This window comes from Cornus florida, unplaced genomic scaffold, assembly GCF_030987335.1.
Source record: "Cornus florida cultivar Cherokee Brave unplaced genomic scaffold, ASM3098733v1 CherokeeBrave_3.0.0_Hap2_Chr05, whole genome shotgun sequence".
NCBI classification, from domain to species: Eukaryota; Viridiplantae; Streptophyta; class Magnoliopsida; order Cornales; family Cornaceae; genus Cornus; species Cornus florida.
The window spans coordinates 104,157,503-104,177,258 of record NW_026775575.1 but is presented as its reverse complement, the minus strand read 5'-3'; the positions used below and the strand labels follow the sequence as shown (position 1 = coordinate 104,177,258).

Sequence of the window (19,756 nt, the reverse complement as noted above, 5' to 3'; positions counted from 1 at the left end):
TACTTGGTTGGGCAGCAAATGCATGCTGCCATAGGATATATATGTTGGGCCCCACCACCACCGCCACTAGCACTAAGCACCGCCCTTCACTTCTCATCACGCCTCTCTCGGGCGTCTCAATGTAGCGTCTAAATCACTGTGGCCCACAGTTTGTTTGATGAGGCTCAAAGAGTGTTCGGGGTTTACATTCCCACCACTGGGGGGTTCCAATAGCCGCCAATCTTTGTTTTGTAACACTGCAATTTGGAGAAGAAGTAATTTTTATATGGCATGGGATTATATGATTTTAATTAATTATATAATTTTGATAGATAAGAAAATTTGGGTGATTGCATACGGTAAAAATGAAGTGGGCTTGTTGGGAGTTAGGAGTGTTTAAAAAATTCGGTAAATTAAAATATTGGATCGGATCGAACTGGACTAATTGTATAACTGTTTGGTTTGATTTTGGACCCAAAATTATGAAACCGTAATTTTAAGGTCCGGTCCTAGTTTGGAGTCCTGCTGGACTGGTCCGATTTGGCCTGAACCGAACCTTTATATAACTTATATATATATATATATATATATATATAATTGATATAACTTATAATTTTGGCTGGACAGCTACTCTCACTTCCCACATTTCTCAATAAAGCTACTCCCAATTTACCCAATTCTCATATTTTTTGAACTTTTCTCAGATTATGATGAAAGCTAGCAAAGAGAGAGATAAAGAAAACGAAATGATGGGTCATAATAAGAAAAATATCATATGAAAATTACCAAATAATAAAAAATTACGCAATTTGAGACCAAATGGTGCAAAAATAAAGTATAACTATTAGTGACCAGAGGAGGTTATTGGTTCTTTAAACACTAAAGTGGAAAAGTAATGTTTGTCAAATTGTATCAGAAATATATATATACCGAATCTGTTTGTTGTTTCACAAATTAAGTCAATATTGTCGGTTCCTGCTGATGTATTATATCAAGGAAAAAATAAGAAATTTTGTTTTTTAAAAATAAAATAAAAAGAAAATGAACTGAAATAGATAAACCGAATCGAATCAAACTGATTTTTCATGGTTTGGTTACATGGGCATTATAGTTTGATCTGGTTTTAAAAATAATACAACCGTTATAAATGGTTTGATACAAAAAAAACTCTCAATTCAATTTAAATCGGGCCATGTACACCCTTACTGGGGACAAGAACTTAATCAGTGTTGATAATTGTAGCAAAAAAATAAAAATATTTAGGCCTAAATCTCTAGCAGAAGGCTTTCGAGCTCTCCTTGCACTAGTTTGGTGCAAATAGAGATCTCTATCAATCAATTTATGATTATCAAAACCAAACTAAAGTCGGGACTGTTTATGTTTAGTCATTTTTGTTAGGGATGTGACTACATAGGTCAGGGGTTGTTGGACATAGCGCACCCCTACCATGTTAACTGAACTCCGAAGCTTTCGTCAAAGTTTAGGCACTTCATGCTTGCATATTTTCAACTTCATGTCCATGTCAATATTAATAATAACCCATTACAGGACCAAACATCAGCATACACAAAGTTTGAAAAATAAATAAATAAATAAATATTAAAAATAATAATAAGATTTTTTTAAAAAAAAAACGAAGAAGAAGAAGAAAGTAAAGTTATTCCATGGTCAAATTGCTAGAGTAATATAAAAATCAATTATGTACAATTGTCCAAATTATTTTTTTGTTTATGTAAGGTGTTACTTTTTCATTCTCTCTATATATATTTTTTACTTTCCAAATCAATCTTATTTCTTTTAAAGTTTTCTTAAGCTGGTTGGGTTTCTCCATTATAACAGCATGTGCAATAGCATAATATAATCATTCATTAATAATTATCAATAACATTATAAGTTTATTTCTTTGTAAATTTTGTGGATTTGAGTTGCAAATTCGTACCCTTTGTTAATATATGTACACTAAAAGCCCAATGTTAGAGTTTTTGACTAGGAAGTACCGATATTCTACAAGGTCGATGTATCGGATATTTATATTCTTCGAATACTTCTCAGTACATGTTTGATACTTTTTAAATGTATCTACAATTAAATAGGCCTAAAATCATAAAATGCCCTTCTTGTTTCAAAAATATGTCATATAACTCATTGAATTATCAAATAACACCCTAAACTAACAAAAATTATCACATTGTCCCCCTTCCGTAACAGAACCGTTAAGTTATTGTGAAATGACAATAATGCCCTTAATAGTAGATTAATATTTTATTAAACTGAAATTGATAGCGTAAGAAGGACAATTTTGGTATTATGAATTTTAAGATTATTTTGGTTAGCAAAATGATGTAACTGTGCACATTTTACAATCCCGTTAGTTTTATATGGGAAACTAATACGAGGGGTGGTATGATAGACTTTTTTAAATATCAAGGGATAATATGATAGTTTCTTTAGCTGAGAGGGTTAGTTGATAATTTTTGAAAACAATAAGGGATTTTATGATTTTAGCCATTTTAAATAATAGTTTTAATTTTTAACACGTATCAGATATTTTTCAGATACTTCCACCATGTGTCAAATACTTCTTAGATACTTCAATTAAAACACATATTTAACAAATTTTGAACTTAAAATGTGTCTTTTTCGATAATAATATTATAATAGTAATTGTTAAGAAAAGTTTAAAATAATACTTGTTTTATATTTTATGAAATGAACTCCTATATTATATTAGTGATTGCATTTAAATTCATAATATATTTTTAAAAATTGATTAAAACTTAATTATATATTATATATATATATATATATATATATATATATAATTTTTTTATTTTTTATTATTGTATCCTACTCGTACTCATATTCTATTTATTAAAAATTTATCATATCGTATTCATATTTTGCATCTGCATTTGTGCTTTCTAAATTTTTGATAAAATTCATTAAAGGATATAATTAATATTTTCGAGTAAATAATATTATTTAAGTGTGTAGCAAGCACCATATCAACTCTTGGTTAGACAAATTTGAACCGTGAGAAGTTGACGACATTCTTGGCATCTTTGATGAGTGTGAAGTGTGAAGTGTGATGGGATGAGTTTACTTGATGGCATATGGATTTGGCCGTCCAACCGTCCACTTAGATGCTAAGATTTTATACAGTAGGCATTCTCAAAATCTTGGCCCACCAAAGATTCACATTCGATTTTCATGTGTATTCTTAATCCTTAATAATTTTAAAAAGACAAGTAAATCGGGAAGGTAAATATATGCTACTACAGTAGTTCAGTACACGAGCATTAAGTGACACTCTGAAAATATTGGCCCACCAAAATCCTTATTACTACGTAATTCGATTTTCATGTAAAGTTTTTTAAGCTTCTGGTTTGGACAAATTATAATATATTAAAATATTAATGTATTACGTCATATAGCGAATCTGTACCATAATTTTGGAATTAAAGAAAATTTTATTCAAATTTTGAATCAGTATTGTGGGGATTCACCTTGGTCGTATGCGGATTTAAACGGCTAATACAACACACTACAAGGTACTGCAACTAATACATGAAATAATAATTATTGTTGCATAAGAAATTTAAATGAAATAAAATGTCACGCAAGATTATATAACATATGAGATCATAATTCATGTAATATAATGAATGCTGAGAATAACAATTGATATATATATATATATATATATATATATGTATATATATATATATATTTTCAATATCTCTCTATTTTTCACCGACTAATGTAAATTAAAGAAGGAGAGTCCGAGACGCAACTATGTGCATGCCCAGGGGAAATTGCCCCCGTTATATACTCATAAAATATTGCTATTGTTGAACTGAAATTATAAAAAAAATTCATTCTTATCCCTTTGACCTAATGTTCTGATATGCCCTTGGGTGTTGATGCCATGATGGTGATACTATAAGTACCATTTTTGTAAAAGAAAATTAGGTATTTCATTTGATTCAGCCTTTCCACGTAAAAATTATATATGGGAAGAAAGGGTTTATTCCGAAAGTTGAAGAGGAGAGAAACTAATGGAGATGTCATTTTAATGAATCCAAACAAAAAAAAAAAATTGTCATTTTATGGTGTAAAAAGCGACAAGGAAACTTGCTACTATTGAAAAGACAAGAATCGAAAGGAAATCAATTTGTAGTTGATCCTATTCCAAACAAAAAAATTTTACTATACTGGTGGGCTTCAAACCTATGATTCTTTTTCTTTTCTTTTTCCCCCGAAAAACTATGATTCAGGTAGCTAAGAATATATATATATATATATATATATATATATATATATATATATGAGGTTCTAGAATCCTCCAAAAAATAATCTATACAAAGTTCTACATTCCCAAACCATTTTGCTCACTTGCCTAATTCTGTTTCTACACACTTAAGCAAGCAAAATGCTTGTTTAGCTAGCCTTAGTCTTTGCTAAGTACGTTAGCACACCTGGATAGACTGATTTAGCAATTCAAGGGGGCTTAAACATGTCTAAGGCCGCACGTGAGGTTGGAAAGGTCTGACAGTTGGACAGTTGGACTATTATGAACAAAATCACGAAAAATAATGTGCATGAAAGATTTCTACGTAGACAATTTATTTGTTTTTGCTTGTTTCTAGCTAGATGGAAAATAATGGGGGACTAAAAAATATTCCTGTGATGGAAAAAAATGTAGTATTACTACCTGTTAAATTTTAATTCATTATTTAGGTGGCAGAAAAATTTCCATTTTAATATGAGATGCCAATCTTGTGGAGTCATGTCCCAGAGTGGTCTCAATCATTTGGCTTCAGATTGATAATGGGCATATTAATTTGGATTTGTGACAGACAAATTAACGATATTAGCCTAAATCAGAAAGGAAACTGAAATTTTATGTGATTTTATGGATTCAAATTAAGAACTGACTGAATATGAGGAAAGTAAATAGAAAAAATAAAATAAAAAATTTGATATCATGTGAATCATAGGTGAATGTGTTCGAGGGATGTGTTTTAATGGATATTTTTTATAGGTGACGCATTTAGTTGGCTTATATATCCTTGCTCAATATAAATTATTATGTGATTGGTTGGACCATACTGGCCATATTATAATTTTTAATATTTATCCGAAAAAAAAAACTTAATATGAAAGAATTAAAATAAGACAAAATATAATACATTTAATTAAGTATTAGTTGATATTTCATGTGTTTAATCTACGGCGTCTAGCTACTGAATTACACGTATGCATATATACGTATAATTTAACCATGTATTTGCTTATTATGTTGTGTTCATTTCTTCTAACAAGTTTAACAAGTCCGATAAACCTGTACACATTCTCCTTTTTGTGATCCGTCGAATAATATAAAATGTTATATTATATACTGTCATCTTGTGATAGAAAGAAATTAACGATTTGCGTAGCAACTTGTAAATTAGTTTATACTGATCCTGTAATTTTCGTACATTAATAAAAAATGTATCCAAAAAATGTTTTGAAATAAAATTACTCTTAATTAATTATAATATTATTAAAATTAAAAAATTGACTCAAATGAGTGCACTTGATGTCTCATAAAGCATCAGCACTCTTCTAAAGTATAAATAATTTAACTAAGAAAATAGAAAAACCATAATGTTATTCCTAAAAGTTATCAGGGTCAGAACTGACATGCACCTAATTTACTATAACTTGCTGGACTATACTTAAATGGTTAAGAGTTAATTTTTATTCTCTGCATTTTTGTTATTTAAAAAAAAAAATTCAAAAAAAACAAAAACTTATACATACGATAAATTATTAAATGATTTTGGTTTATTTAACACTTAGTAGACTAATTCAATATAAATCCTTTGATTATAAAACTTTGTGTTTTACATTCTTGTAAAATTATTTTTTCAATTCAAAAATTTATATTTAACTAATTCACCAAATATTAATGAATTAAAACTATCTAATATTACTCCATATAAAAATAAAATAAATCTGACTTCCCTAGTTCTTCAAGGATATACACAGAGAACTTCAATAGTAGTATTAAATTATTCCACGGACATTTATTCTCTATCTGAGAGGTTAAAATAACATAGTCAATGTTAAAATAAAAAAACATAAGTATATAGGAATCTCTCTCTCTCTCTCACACACACACACACACACACTCACTCACTCACATAGTTACATACATACAGTCAAACACACACATAAAGCACCTAGAACATCCCACACAGACCATCTCAAACATTCCTTTATCTTCTTTCAAGACCAGTTGCACTGAACGAGGCGATCTTCTCTTCTGAGGATTAATTCCGTTTTTCTTTCTCATAATTAGCGTTTCTTCATCCATGGATACTGCTCAATGGCCACAGGTAGAGATCTATATCACCTTGTTCTTGATCTGTTTGCAACTATATATATATATATATATATATATATATATATGTATCTTTACTTTCATCATACGCATATAGACTAAATCTAAAGTTTCCTTGTTTATTGGCTACTTTTTTAAAGGATATTAATTAGTGTTCATAGTGAAAACTCTTTTGATTTTATTTCACTGCCAGTTTCTTCAATATGATGGAAGCAATTTACTTTCTCGTTCTCTTTTTTCTTGGTGTAATAAAGGGTTGGAAAAAAGATTTAATTTGGAACATATTATAAATTATATTTTCTCTCTTTTTTTTCTTGTTTGCTTGTATGATTTTTGAAAAGTGAGCTGACTTGTTTTTGTTTGTTTGTCTGCTATGCCTTTCTTTTAAATCTGCAGTTCTTTTTAGATAGATAGATCAGGCTGATGTTTCTTTTGTTTGATATTATCTTGAAGTTGAATATGGTTCTTTTTTTATGTCTATTTTGATTTTCTCTGCTTTCCCTTTTTGTTGTTTTTGGCTTTTTAGGAGATAGTGGTGAAACCAATGGAAGAGATAGTACCAAATACATGCCCAAAGCCATCCTCTTCCTTAGAGAGGAAGGTTAGGCCTCAAAAAGAACAAGCCTTGAACTGTCCAAGGTGCAATTCAACCAACACCAAGTTTTGCTACTACAACAACTACAGTCTCACACAGCCAAGATATTTTTGCAAGACTTGTAGAAGGTATTGGACTGAAGGTGGTTCTCTTAGAAACATCCCTGTTGGTGGTGGTTCAAGGAAGAACAAGAGATCTTCTTCATCTAATAATAATTCTTCATCAACAACATCAACATCCTCAGCTTCAGCTTCATTAAAGAAGCTACCTGATCTGGTCCCACCAACAACTTGTTCACAATCTTCTAATTCCCTTCAAAACCCTAAGATCCATGAAGCCCATGACCTCAACCTGTCTTTCCCATCCACTCATCATGATTTCAAAACCATCTCTGAACTCATCCAAGTCCCCAACTTTGATCACAACAACAACAACAAGAACCACAATATGCCTTCTTCTACTTCTTCAAATTCATCTCATCACCTTTCAGCTCTAGAGCTTCTCACTGGGATCAGTTCAAGGGGATTTACTTCCTTCATGCCGATGCCGGTTTCGGATCCAAACTCAATCTACTCATCTGGATTTTCCCTGCAGGAATTCAAACCAACCCTTAATTTTTCACTGGATCATGGGCTTGGAAGCAATGGTACTGCTGGCTATGGAAATCATCTCCAAGCGGTGCAAGAGACTAGTACTGGGAAGCTTTTGTTTCCATTTGAGGATTTGAAACAAGTGTCAAACACAAATGGTATTGATCAGCAAAATAGAGAGCAAGCAGATTCAAATGGGTATTGGAATGGAATGTTTAGTGGTGGATCATGGTAAAGATGAACAAAACTACATATGAGTCAGTCCTCCTTTTTTTTTTCTTAATTTATGGATTTTAATTTGTTTGTGTCTCATGGTGATGAGTGACTTGTTTGGATTTCTTGATCAGAACTAGCTAACAGGTTGGTTACATTGGTGTCTTTCTCCCTTGTGCCTTCATTATTTTACTTAAAATTTTATTTTCTTTTAGTTTGGATCATCATGGTTGGTGGGAAATTTGAAGCTCATTTTAGGTTGGCTTCAGAGAAAAGATGACTTGGGATACTATATAATGCATCATACAAAGCAGAGAGACCAAGAAAAAGCCCAGATTTTGAAGGGAAACTACAAGAGCCCGGGGCTAGCTTGCACCATGCCTGCACCATGCCCTAGACTGCTATTTATCAAACTAGTGTATGTCAATGGTTGGTCTTGGTGGTACAAAGAATAATGTATAATGAGGAATATTTATGTGGATGACACATTAGTGTAATTAATTATCTTCTTTTTGTTTGACAAACAAATATGTTATTGTTAATTTTATCAAATTAAATCAAAATGAGTGGGGGGGTATTCAATGGTGGCTTTGGATGGTTGTTTTCCTCTCTTTCAAATTTTCAGGTTTCATCTGCTGCTTAGTGAGTGAGCAAAGCCATTAAATTAAAGCATATATGTTGTTGATGATGGAGCAAGTAGGAGGTGGAGAGAAATAAGCCAGGTATGAGTAGTCCATGATCTGTTCACATGGCATTGTTCACTAAAGTAGTAGTACTCAATTCATAACATGGCAGAAAAAAGTTGTGTTAATTAGAACCACTTCACCTGCCTCAACCAAAAGGCTTTCTCACCTACCATAGTTTCTAAAACCAGACTAGTAGTAGTACACTCTTTTCAAGAATCAACAAGACTCTCTCTCTCTCTCTCTCTCTCTCATATTTTCAATGAATTGTATCATTGCTTCCTTCCCATGCCATGTTCCCTTGTTCTTTTTTAATATTTGAAAGATTGAGAAAGTTCTGACAAACCCCTCCATTCTTTGGTCTTATTATTGGGGGACCCACAAACATTCCCCTCGGCAAGTGTGATAAGGAATAATCGCCCCCCACTTACTCTCGCTATCCAACTAGATCTACACCCTCCGTTTATTTATTTCTTCTTCTTTGCTGTAAGCCACTTGGCTTACATAATCACCGCCAAATCAATGTTGGTGTACCACCCTATCACGGGGCTCTCTCTATCACGCACTCTCACTATAAGTTATTATTAGGTTACAAATTGACGAATCATTGTCCCTTCCCTTGAGCATTAAGGATGGAACATAGATTCGAAATTTCGTCCCCACGGCCACCAGAGCTTTCGGTTGGAAAGAGATAGAGATGGAAACAGTAATAATAAATCGCACGGTTCTTGTTTACGCGGATCAATTATGATTTTAAATTTATTTGTCTTGACGTACTCTTGAAATGCTATGTCTTCCAAACTAGCTAGGGGAGCACACAAAACCTGTTAAATTGGTAAATCAAATTAGATTATAACTGGATCGATTGATTTAGTTCCATTTTTTTTTTTTTTTTAATGGTTCAATTTGATTTTGTTTTTTAAAATTATCGAATCGTTATATACATATTTATATATTTTATATAATGTATAATATTATATAAAACAATAAATTAGTCTTTTAAAGCAACTCAATTATATAATATAATATTATATTATATTGTTGAGGCAAAAATCTGCGGGATCTGAATATTACAAGACAAAAAAATGACTACGGACACTACCAAGATAAAATACAAAAGAAGTGACGACTGGCATGGTGTCGTTCGAGTGCACTCCAACGACTAAGTTAATATCATTGGTTTTATTTTTCGGTTTTATTTTAATTCTATGACCAACTGATGGTTGGATTCGAGCAGTGTGCGTCGTGTTCTAAACAATGTAAAGAAGGTTCAAAGTTACTAAATATATAACACTAATTTATGAAAAAAATCTTTGAATTTTTGTCTTTTTGCTATTTTTTCTTAATTATTTTGGTGTTTTACACATGTTGGTAGGTAGGGATGGCAACGGGGCAGTGGTGTACCCTCCCCTGCTCCCGTAATCGTTTAGAAACTCTCGTCCCGTCCCCGCGTAAAATCGATTAAACGAGGCCTTTCCATCCCATTCTCGTCACCGTTTAACTTTTTCACTCTCGTGGGCACCGGCTCCGTCCCGTTTAGTTCTAGAATTTTTCTTTCTTTTTAATTTTTTTTTCTTAAGTACAATTATATAACTATTGAAAAAATTCATAAAAAATGGGCAATTAATAATTTAATACAAAATTCAAGGGTATGAGCGTTTTTTAGTTCGCAGAGTTCTGCCGTTCTCTAGAACGAGTGAGAAAGTGAGTGAATGGTGACCTAGAGTTTTTAGAACTAACTATATATACTAATAAAATAAGGATAATTTAGTAATTTATTTATCTAAACAGGACGGGACGGGACTGTGCGGGGCGGGGGTAGGCCCTAAACCTGTGTGTGTTTTCATTAATAAAAATCGTCCGTAACCAAATAAGTTAAATGGTCCCCCAAAATCACTATAAACGGGGTGGGTACCCATCTTTGTTGGGCAAATTGCCATCCTACTAGTGGACCGTATAATTTTCTAATGCTAAATTTGTCAACCAGCTTATAAATATGTGGATGACAAATTTAGCCTCACCGTGCATTTCAAAATTTTATTTGATTTTTTTCTGGGCAAGAACCACGTATTTGTTCCTATTCTAATGAGAGGCGAACCCTTTGCTATATTCTTTGGTGGTTTTTTCATTCCAAACACGTGCATCATTTTCCAGTACCACACACAACTTCTATCTTTTTTGGGATTGAGCTTTTTAGATATTCTTCAAATAATAATGATTTTGTGTTTGAAAACTTTGCACTGAATGGAAGAGCTTGCATGGGCTCCTCCACCATGTGTTGTGAAGTCATATTATTTACAGTTCAGAAATTACACGAACTTCTAGCAGAGCCCACTTATGCTAGAATCGACCATTACTTAGGAGTTGCAAGGATGCTCTTAACCTGCATTTCAATGTTGTTACCCTTTGGCTGGATTGGAATATATAATATTGAGCAAGTCACTAGAATCTGTTGAGGTGGGAGGTAAATGCAAAGGAAAGATGATTTATGACCTTGAGCCGTGTAGTCACTTTTCTTAAGGTATTATTTGACCTCATTTTAATTGAGATTACTATCGGTCCATAACAAAAACACTTCCAACATACAACAAAGCCAAAATATGCAGTGAGCAATGCTAAGTTGTATATAATTTATGAACCAAATACCCTATTTATAGAGTATGAATGTGACTATTCATAAATATGTACAACTCTTAATGAATAGTTGTGTGACTTGTGTCCGTTCAAAATACGTGAAAGGACATAACTTTTACCAACAAGTATTTAAACCATATACAAATTTTCATTCATCTCACTCTTTATATTCTTATATTAGAATATATGTAACAGAATCTCAACAAGCATCTCAATAGATCATTCCAAGATCACATTTTTTTTCTTACAAATCTGCATTCAGAATATTTGAAAATCAAAATCAATATAACCATCATTTTGGCTCCGATTGTTTCACCTTAATATATTTTTCTGAAATCATTTTCCTCATTTTTCGATATTTGGGAGACTCCAAGGTTAGAAAATTATTTTTCGCGTAAATCATTTTACCCACAAATGACTGAAAATGATTTGCCAAAAAAAATTTTGGTAAGTAATTGTCCATAAGTTATCTCATATTCTTATTGAACCCTATATCCCTATAACAACTAAATTTTTTTCAATTTTTCCACTCTAAAAATCTAATCTTGGTTCTTTTCTCTATATATATACATAGAGTGAGATGAGAGAGAGAGAGAGAGGAGAATCATAAAGGTGACACAAATTTGAGTTGGTCGAAGAACAGATTTAGATCGAAAGCATGTTCTGGTATAGAAAGAGGGTGGAGAGAAGTAATGAGAATTAGAAGCAGGGATAATTTAGCTTAAAGAGTGAGATAAAGTAAATAGTTTAGGGGTACCATTCTCTATTACCGAGGAACACTAAAAAAAAAATGAGTTAATTGTGCATAAAAACTAATCTAAAAAATCAACCGATCAAATGGCCCAAGAGGCATGGGTGTGTAGGTAATAGCACCATGTTTCTATATCCATGTCTCAACACAATATTGACATGAAAATTTAATCAAATGCTAATTTATATGTAAATTGCCTAAACAAGTAAAAAAAAATGTTGAAAATAACATATATAATAACACATCGCTACGCACTCAACAGTGTCAGTCTCCTAGCACGCTCTTATCATCAACAAACAGGGTAAAAAGAATTTTTCTAAATTTATTTGTTTGCATAAACCCTTATTACTGCTCTAACATTTAGCGGATTCGAAACCTGCTCCATAGATTTGAATAAATGTTGCTAAAGCTTCCGACGATACCTCTATTACTATTAAAATGACAGATTTTATTAGAAAGTGAGCGCAACTACTCTGGATGTATAACTAGTGCCGTTGAAGAGAACCAAACTGGGCTGTTTGGTAAGAAGAACATGAGCTCCGATCCCTATTTATAGGGAATTTAAGATATGTCCATGTGTCATCAATCAAAGGAGGAATTCTAGATTGGGTTATACTAAGATAATACTAGAGAATTAGGTGAAACTGGTACAAGTCAATCCAACTCTAGATAAAGCTACACAACTCAAAGTGAATTTCATACAAACTCGTACTTTTGTAGAGAAGTTGAGAATGTCTACTCATGGCATCATCTACTCTGAACCTGCATGGTAGTCTGTCATGCACGGCTGGACATTACACCAAGGACAACTTATAGTATTTACCTAAAAAGGAAAAAAGAAAAAGAAAACTTAGTATTAATTCCTTTAAAAAGAGAGTGAAACCCATTATATTATATTGTTGACCCAAATAATGACCATTAGGTTTTGCTGCCCTAAAAATAAATAAATAAAGTCATGAAAGTTATAATTGGTATTTATAAATTACTTCAAGATTCTTCTACTGAAAATTTTAGTAACTTTAGCATCTTACTATCTGAAAAATCACATAAGATAGGTAATGGTTTGATATACCAACTGGTCACCATATCTACATTGGTTAGACATCACAACTGAAGACCATAAAAAATATATATATAAAAAAAAAGGTCTAACCATCCCTCTAATCTTTAGAATATTATCTTTATCTTTATTCTACTGTGGGTTGGGCTTTTGCTTCCCTGTTTTGGGTTGGACTTTATGTTAAGTCCTTTGTATTGTTCACTGTTATTGGTCTTGGCCTTTGTATACTTATAATTCAATATATATACCTTACTTTCCGAAAAAAAAAAAATATTACCTTGTTCTCGATCAATTAATTAAACCTTGACTCAATGAGTCCAAATGCAGCTTGTGGGACTGTTAATATATTCCAAATTTGCCTTAATGTAGCGGCTTTGACTTTGTTCCATAGCTCAATATCAGGAATTTTAAGATCATAAACAACTTTTGACTTGCAAACAGAATTCTATTCAATTTTAGGTCGAGAATTCTAAGGCTAGCTCAGAATCAGTCCAGTGGAATGTTTAGAGAATTTAATTGGTTGACCTAGTTGATTATCTTTTTTAGAAGAATAAAAAGATTGGACCAATAGGCAATTGTATGCTGAATAGGGTATGAGTTTATAATTAAGTTGGACTTTGCCGGCATGGGATAATGCCCCTATTAGACCAGCATCTAATTCTCCTAGTGCTAGCCATCTTCTCCACAATGTTTTAGGTCAAAGAGATTTATATATATATATATATATATATATATATATATATATATATATATATATATTTCTAGTTGGTACTCACACACACTTGTTATCGAAATTCGAACTCCTTACATATTTTTAGAAAGTAGGATTCTGATATCGCTAGGCCACGGATCCGTTGATAGGTCGAAGAGATTAAATGAGCTGATTTTATATATTTGACTGGTGGAAGCCATTGTTGTTGCCTTAAAAAGCCCAAAACAGAAAAGCACCAGTGTTAGGAATCAAATAGTCATCTAGTGGGAAAGCTATGAATCAATAATATGAAATTTTGGATTAGAATTTATGAAATGAGCTCATGAAAGAGTTTTATACTTTGACTGTTAATCAAATTATTTTATGCATTTATGAATATCCTTCTGAACAAATTCTTGGCTCCGTCCATGCCTGCAGGCATTTTTTTTTTTTATAATTCTTTAATGCATGGATGACGGGAGGGCTGTATGTACTCGGTAGTAGATTATCTAGTGCCGTTGACCAAAAAAGAGGAGTGATGGATGATGTTATTAATAAAAATTTGTGGGCCTTGTTGGGCTTCTGAGCAGCTGCCCGTTTGGACCTTCAAAATTCTCTCAGGTTTCTCTAATGGAGTGGCAAACATCTGTGGTCATAATTTGGGCCAGAAGTGTATTCATAGTCCATCCTCTTTGAGTAATTCTTGATGTGTCCCACAAGCCTCTTTTCACTGCTTTTATTCTGGCCTAATTTATTTTCCTGTATGTTGTGAAATGTGTAAAAGGTGTTGCTAAAACTTTTGTAGATGATATAGGCCATGGGTCCACTTACAACAGTGGGTTTGGGCCAAAAATCTAGCAACTTGGTGATCCAATGAACAACCCAATCTGACCATTCAAGCGTGCGGACCACAAGAGCCCCATAGTCGTAGGCACGTGCCTGTGGATCACCGGACACGAGGCTAGCCTACTGAAGCAGACAGAAGTGGACAAAAAAATGACATTACCCCTTTATAAAAAGCCAAATTGATCACGTCTCATCCCATCATCAACCTCCCTGACATGGCTATGATTTTGCCCAACATCATAAAATGACGTGGCAGAAGGGGACACCATGGGGACCACATCATCTCCGTGGGTCCCCACCACAGCGAGCCCCTCAACCAACGGCTGTCAGTAAAAGCTTCTGAACCGGTTCCTGCTATTTGCTGCCTTTGTGACCGACAACAAGCCTCGTAATAGCTGCCGTCCGATTGACGACTCAATCAACATTTGACCATCCAACACCTGTTCTATATCAAATGTATATTTACACTATATGTCCCTCTTGCTCGAATCTGATCCTCATCGATACGGTTTCTGTGTTCTGCTGTCGCTAATCTGTGTTCCACCTCAATTCAATGTATTTTTATCCGGAAATTGTTCAGGAAAAAATAAAATGGAATTGTAACTTCATTATTTTGAAACTCAAAATAATAGTTTCAAACATGTAATAAATTTAATTGAAGTGTAACATTGTTAATAATTTCTTTTTCAATTTATTATTTTGTACATGTATACAACACCAAAAACTATATATAATTTTATAATAATTGAAACAAAAATAATAAACATTTGGTTTCAAAATATGTCCTACTTCTCTTTATCTTTTATACTGATGCTTACAAGTTAAAAGAAGGATATCTCATCTATTTATTTTTTAATTTCCTTTACTATTTATATTTTGTAAAGATGTAAATTTCTAAATTACGAATAAAAATAATATTTGACATGCTTCATTTAACACACGAAATTATGTATTAAAAGTACATGAGATTTAAAAATTAAAATTATTGGAAGAAATGGTTGGCAATCTCATTTGCTCATATATTAATAGCTGCAATTCTATCTGGTGTTCAATTTTAGTTCGTATTGAAAATAGCGATTTATGTCTGAAGCTGAAAAACGTGAAAACCGAAGAAAACGAAAAAAATAAATACATAGAGAAATGGATATTATCCAGTGGACGTAGGAGGATCCGGCCCACTAGGTTGTGGTGTAAACGAGGTAGACATTCTCTGGTGCCAGTTCTATAATGCATGCTTTTTCCTGTTTCCATGGTGGGGCCCATTTACTCGAGGACGTGATGGGCCCAAGTTTGTGGAGGTGACGTCGTGGAATATAGCAGTTCATGATTGGCTATTACCTTAAAAATATTTCGGTTTTGCTATTAAACGCTGGTTATTTTATTATTTTTATTTTTTGTTGTTGGCAAAAAAAAAATCACACCCGCACTATAATCCTTTAAAGATTTGTAGCCTTTCATCGTCTACTTTAAAAAATAAAAGAAATATTATTAAATTACAAGACTCTTAATAATAAATACTAAAAAGACTGAAATAATATGGTACAATTCATTTACAGTGAATCTTTCAATATATTAGTATATTGAGATGTAATATTTCAATATTAAATCGATAATCCATCCACTGCAATTTTATCATTATTACAAGTTAAATATAATATTAGTATTGGGTTGTATTAAATCTTTTATTTAATTGTATTAAAAATATAATAACTTTAGATTTCTAAAAGAGTAATTCATAAATAATTCAAACTTACCGAGTTTATAAAGGTCGTGTCATCTTCAAGCTTATTATAAAAACAAATCAATTCAAATAATTGTGGACTTGACTCGTCAAGTTCACGAGTATTTTTATGAATAAATGTTTACGAATAAATTTCTTTTGGATTTATAAAGTAACCTACAACTTCAATTTTGATCTCAAATTCAAGATTGAGCTCGAAATTGTCCAAACAAATTAAACTTAAATACTTTAATTTCGTGTCGCCTTGATTTACATAAAATGGAAGTGAATAGAGATAAAGGGGAATAAATAAAAGGTAAAGTTTAGTATCGGGTTGTATTAAATCTTCAATATTTTAATTGTAATAAGTTTAGATTTATAGAAGAGTTATTCTTAAATAATTTGAATTTGTCGAGTTTATAAAGGTCATGTCATCCTCATGTTTATTATATAAACAAACTAATTCACATAATTTTGCACTTGACTCGTTAAGTTCACAAGTATTTTTATAAATAAATGTTTACGAATAAATTTTGTTTGGATTCATAAAGTAACCTACAATTTCAATTTTGGTCTCAGATTCAAGATTGAGCTTGAAATTGTCCAAACAAATCAAACTTAAACACTTTAATTTTGCGTCGCCTTGATTTACATAAAATGGAAGTGAATAGAGATAAAAGGGGAATAAAAGGTAAATTTTGGTACGAGAATTACTTTGTGCAAATATATTATATATTTATTTTAACTAATTATTATCGATTTAGATTGGACCATATTGATTGGTTTTGTAAAACATATTATCAGATCAAAATTCTATCCATTATTTACCAAAATAGCCAACTAGATATTTCTAAGATAGTTGAATTCTGTTGTATTGCATTACTAGATTGATCATAACATGCACTAAATGCAACAACGTCACATTTTTTGGTCCCGTTGCTTTGGCAAGTGTTCACATTTTGGTCCCGTAACTGTTAGTCTGTTACTACCTTCCAAGTTTTTGCGTACTTTAAACGACTCTATAGAGGGACAACATTTTTTTCTCAGAAGTTATATATATATATATAAATGCCAAATATATGCATCAATAGTAGTTGCTATTACAACCGTTGGATCACTAGCAAAAAAAGTTAATTCGCGTCATATTCCCATTTGTCTTTGTTTTCTTTTTCTTTTTATTTTTGGTTAAAAGAAAAATTTCTATGTTGTTCATTTAATTAAAAACACACAGAATATATATATGTGTGTGTGTGTGTATTACTACATTAAATGATCCATAACTATTTGTGAGGCGCGTGCAGAAATGAAGATGCTGGTATAATCATGATGGCTGTGAAAATTAAGCATTTAGTTCAAAAAAATTAATTTGTTTACAAAAATATTTACTAACAAAAAGCTAGAGATTAGCAAAATTGTTTATGAAAGATTTACAAGAATTTGGCAAAACACTAAATTAAATATACTATGCATAAATAAAGAAGTTGGACCCTCCATTTATATGTACTATGTATAAATAACTAATGAGAAACGGTGCAACAAATCGGTGCAAGTATCATTACTCAATTATGAAACTAATCAATCACTATAAATTAGCATGTACTTCCTCTATCCCAAAAAAGATATCATGTTTTCCTTTTTGGTCTGTCCCAAAATAATTGTCCACTTTCTCTTTTTCAAATAATATATTTTACATCTTTCCATATATGTCCTTGGAGTTTAAAATTTCAAACTTAAATGTAAGGGCAAATTAGTAACTTTTTAAGGAGACAAGACATGTCCCACATGTTTCCTTAAAAATTCCTATTCCCCAAAAGCGACATCTAAACTACTGGGACAAAAGGAATAATTAATATCTTAATTAATAATAATAAAATCTCTGAAACCTTAATTGGGGTTAAACAGATTGTTAGTTAATAGTAGGTCAATTCTCTGCCATTTTAGATCGATGAATTTGAAATAGTTGATATGAATTTTAATTTTAAATAAGTAACTGATAAAAGGCTTGGTAAATCAATTTTAACCATTTTTTTTTTTTTTTGAAGTAAATAAATTTGGCATGCTGGAGATTGGGGAAGGTTTTCCCACACTGATCATTTGAAATGAATATCTTTTTCCGCTGAGAATTGGTGTTGAAATATTATATATCATCATCGTTATCATTATTGTTGTTGTTATTACGACATTGTTTCCGAGGCGCGATTTAATACAAAGTTGATTTTACTTTTACCACAAATCAAAATGTGTAAAGCTGTACTACACACACACACACACACACACACACAATCTCATGTGCCACTGCTGGTAGGAAGTAACCATTACTCAATAACTCTGAATGACAGGTTCATGGCATTATTATTATTATTCCCACCCTTTTCCTCTAAATCGGTCCCAAACCTCTTTTCATTGTCTGTATATGTTTCCTTACGAATTTTTTTTTTAATGAAATCTTGATTAATGTTTGTTTCAATCATCATATGGAGGACCTGTCCATTAATGTTTTGACTTTTAGTTCTTAATAATCTCTGACATTTTGTGTTTTATTATAGGAAAAAAGGGAAATGATCGAAAAAGGAAAAGATAGTAGTAATGAAGAAGATGGATGGATGATTAATCTTTTAGGATTTAATTATTTTATTCTAATCACCGGAGAAAAATAAAAAGGTGAAAACACAGAAGCTTTTGATGCCGTTGACTTCGTTCTCAACGGCCATGATGAAGGCTGTGCTGTTCGGAGGGGACAAAATAATAAGCTTTTGCGAGCTGAAAATGAAGGGTTTGTGATGGTAAAGAATAATGGAGCTAACTTTCTCTCCCCACCCAACTACCCACTAGGTGAAGGTCTGGTAAAGCCATAAAGTGACAACTTATTATTGCCAATATATATTTACCAGCAGAGAGCAAACGACAAAATTAAAGTGTCTAAAAACATCTGATATCAATCATTTATTACATATAAGTATGTTTTAATTAATTAAGTTGTAAAAACTGGTTGTATAATTATTATAGAACAGGTGGTCCCTTCAGAATGTGAATTTTTATGAAGTAGAAGTAGATGGGGGACTAGGATTGGAAGATATATGTGGAAAAAGAAATTAAAGGAGGGTTTATATATGTCATGTAGACCAGGGCAGGCCTGCCAATTATCAGTAATTTATGTCCTAAAGAGGAAAAAGAGTGAAGAAGATGGCTAGGTGGGTAAGTTGGTCATGACAAAGTCAGGATTCTCAAGCTAGGGTGGAGATTGTGTGTTAAAGGGGCCCATATCTATATCTATATATATATATATATATGTATATGTATATGTATATCATGCATGTTTATATATATGTGCTGTGAACAGCATTCCTTTCCATCTATTATGATCAATAATGGATGTTCCCTAAGCTTTAGGATATTGGACCTTGGATACCCAGTCTGTTGTAACTCTATAGATAGAGAGAGAGAGATCTAGAGAGAGAGAGAATTGCATGAATGGTGGAAGCTGTCATATATTGAGCTGTGGTAGACATTGAATCCTGATTGAACCCATAGAGTAAAACAAATAGTGCAGCTGGCCAACGACATTATATAACATCGGTGTAGTTATATCATCATAATATGGGC

The 19,756-nt window shown here is 32.1% G+C and overlaps 1 protein-coding gene across 1 annotated transcript; it reads left to right on the top strand.

Annotated features, from left to right (window-relative positions):
• Positions 1-6,148: 6,148 nt before the first annotated feature.
• Positions 6,149-8,350, top strand: LOC132308175 (dof zinc finger protein DOF4.6-like). The gene is made up of 3 exons (XM_059806195.1): positions 6,149-6,365; positions 6,897-7,786; positions 7,984-8,350. Exons 1-3 carry the CDS (start codon positions 6,342-6,344, stop codon positions 8,012-8,014), a joined length of 945 nt encoding a protein of 314 aa, XP_059662178.1. The 5' UTR covers positions 6,149-6,341; the 3' UTR covers positions 8,015-8,350.
• The last annotated feature ends 11,406 nt before the right edge of the window (positions 8,351-19,756 follow it).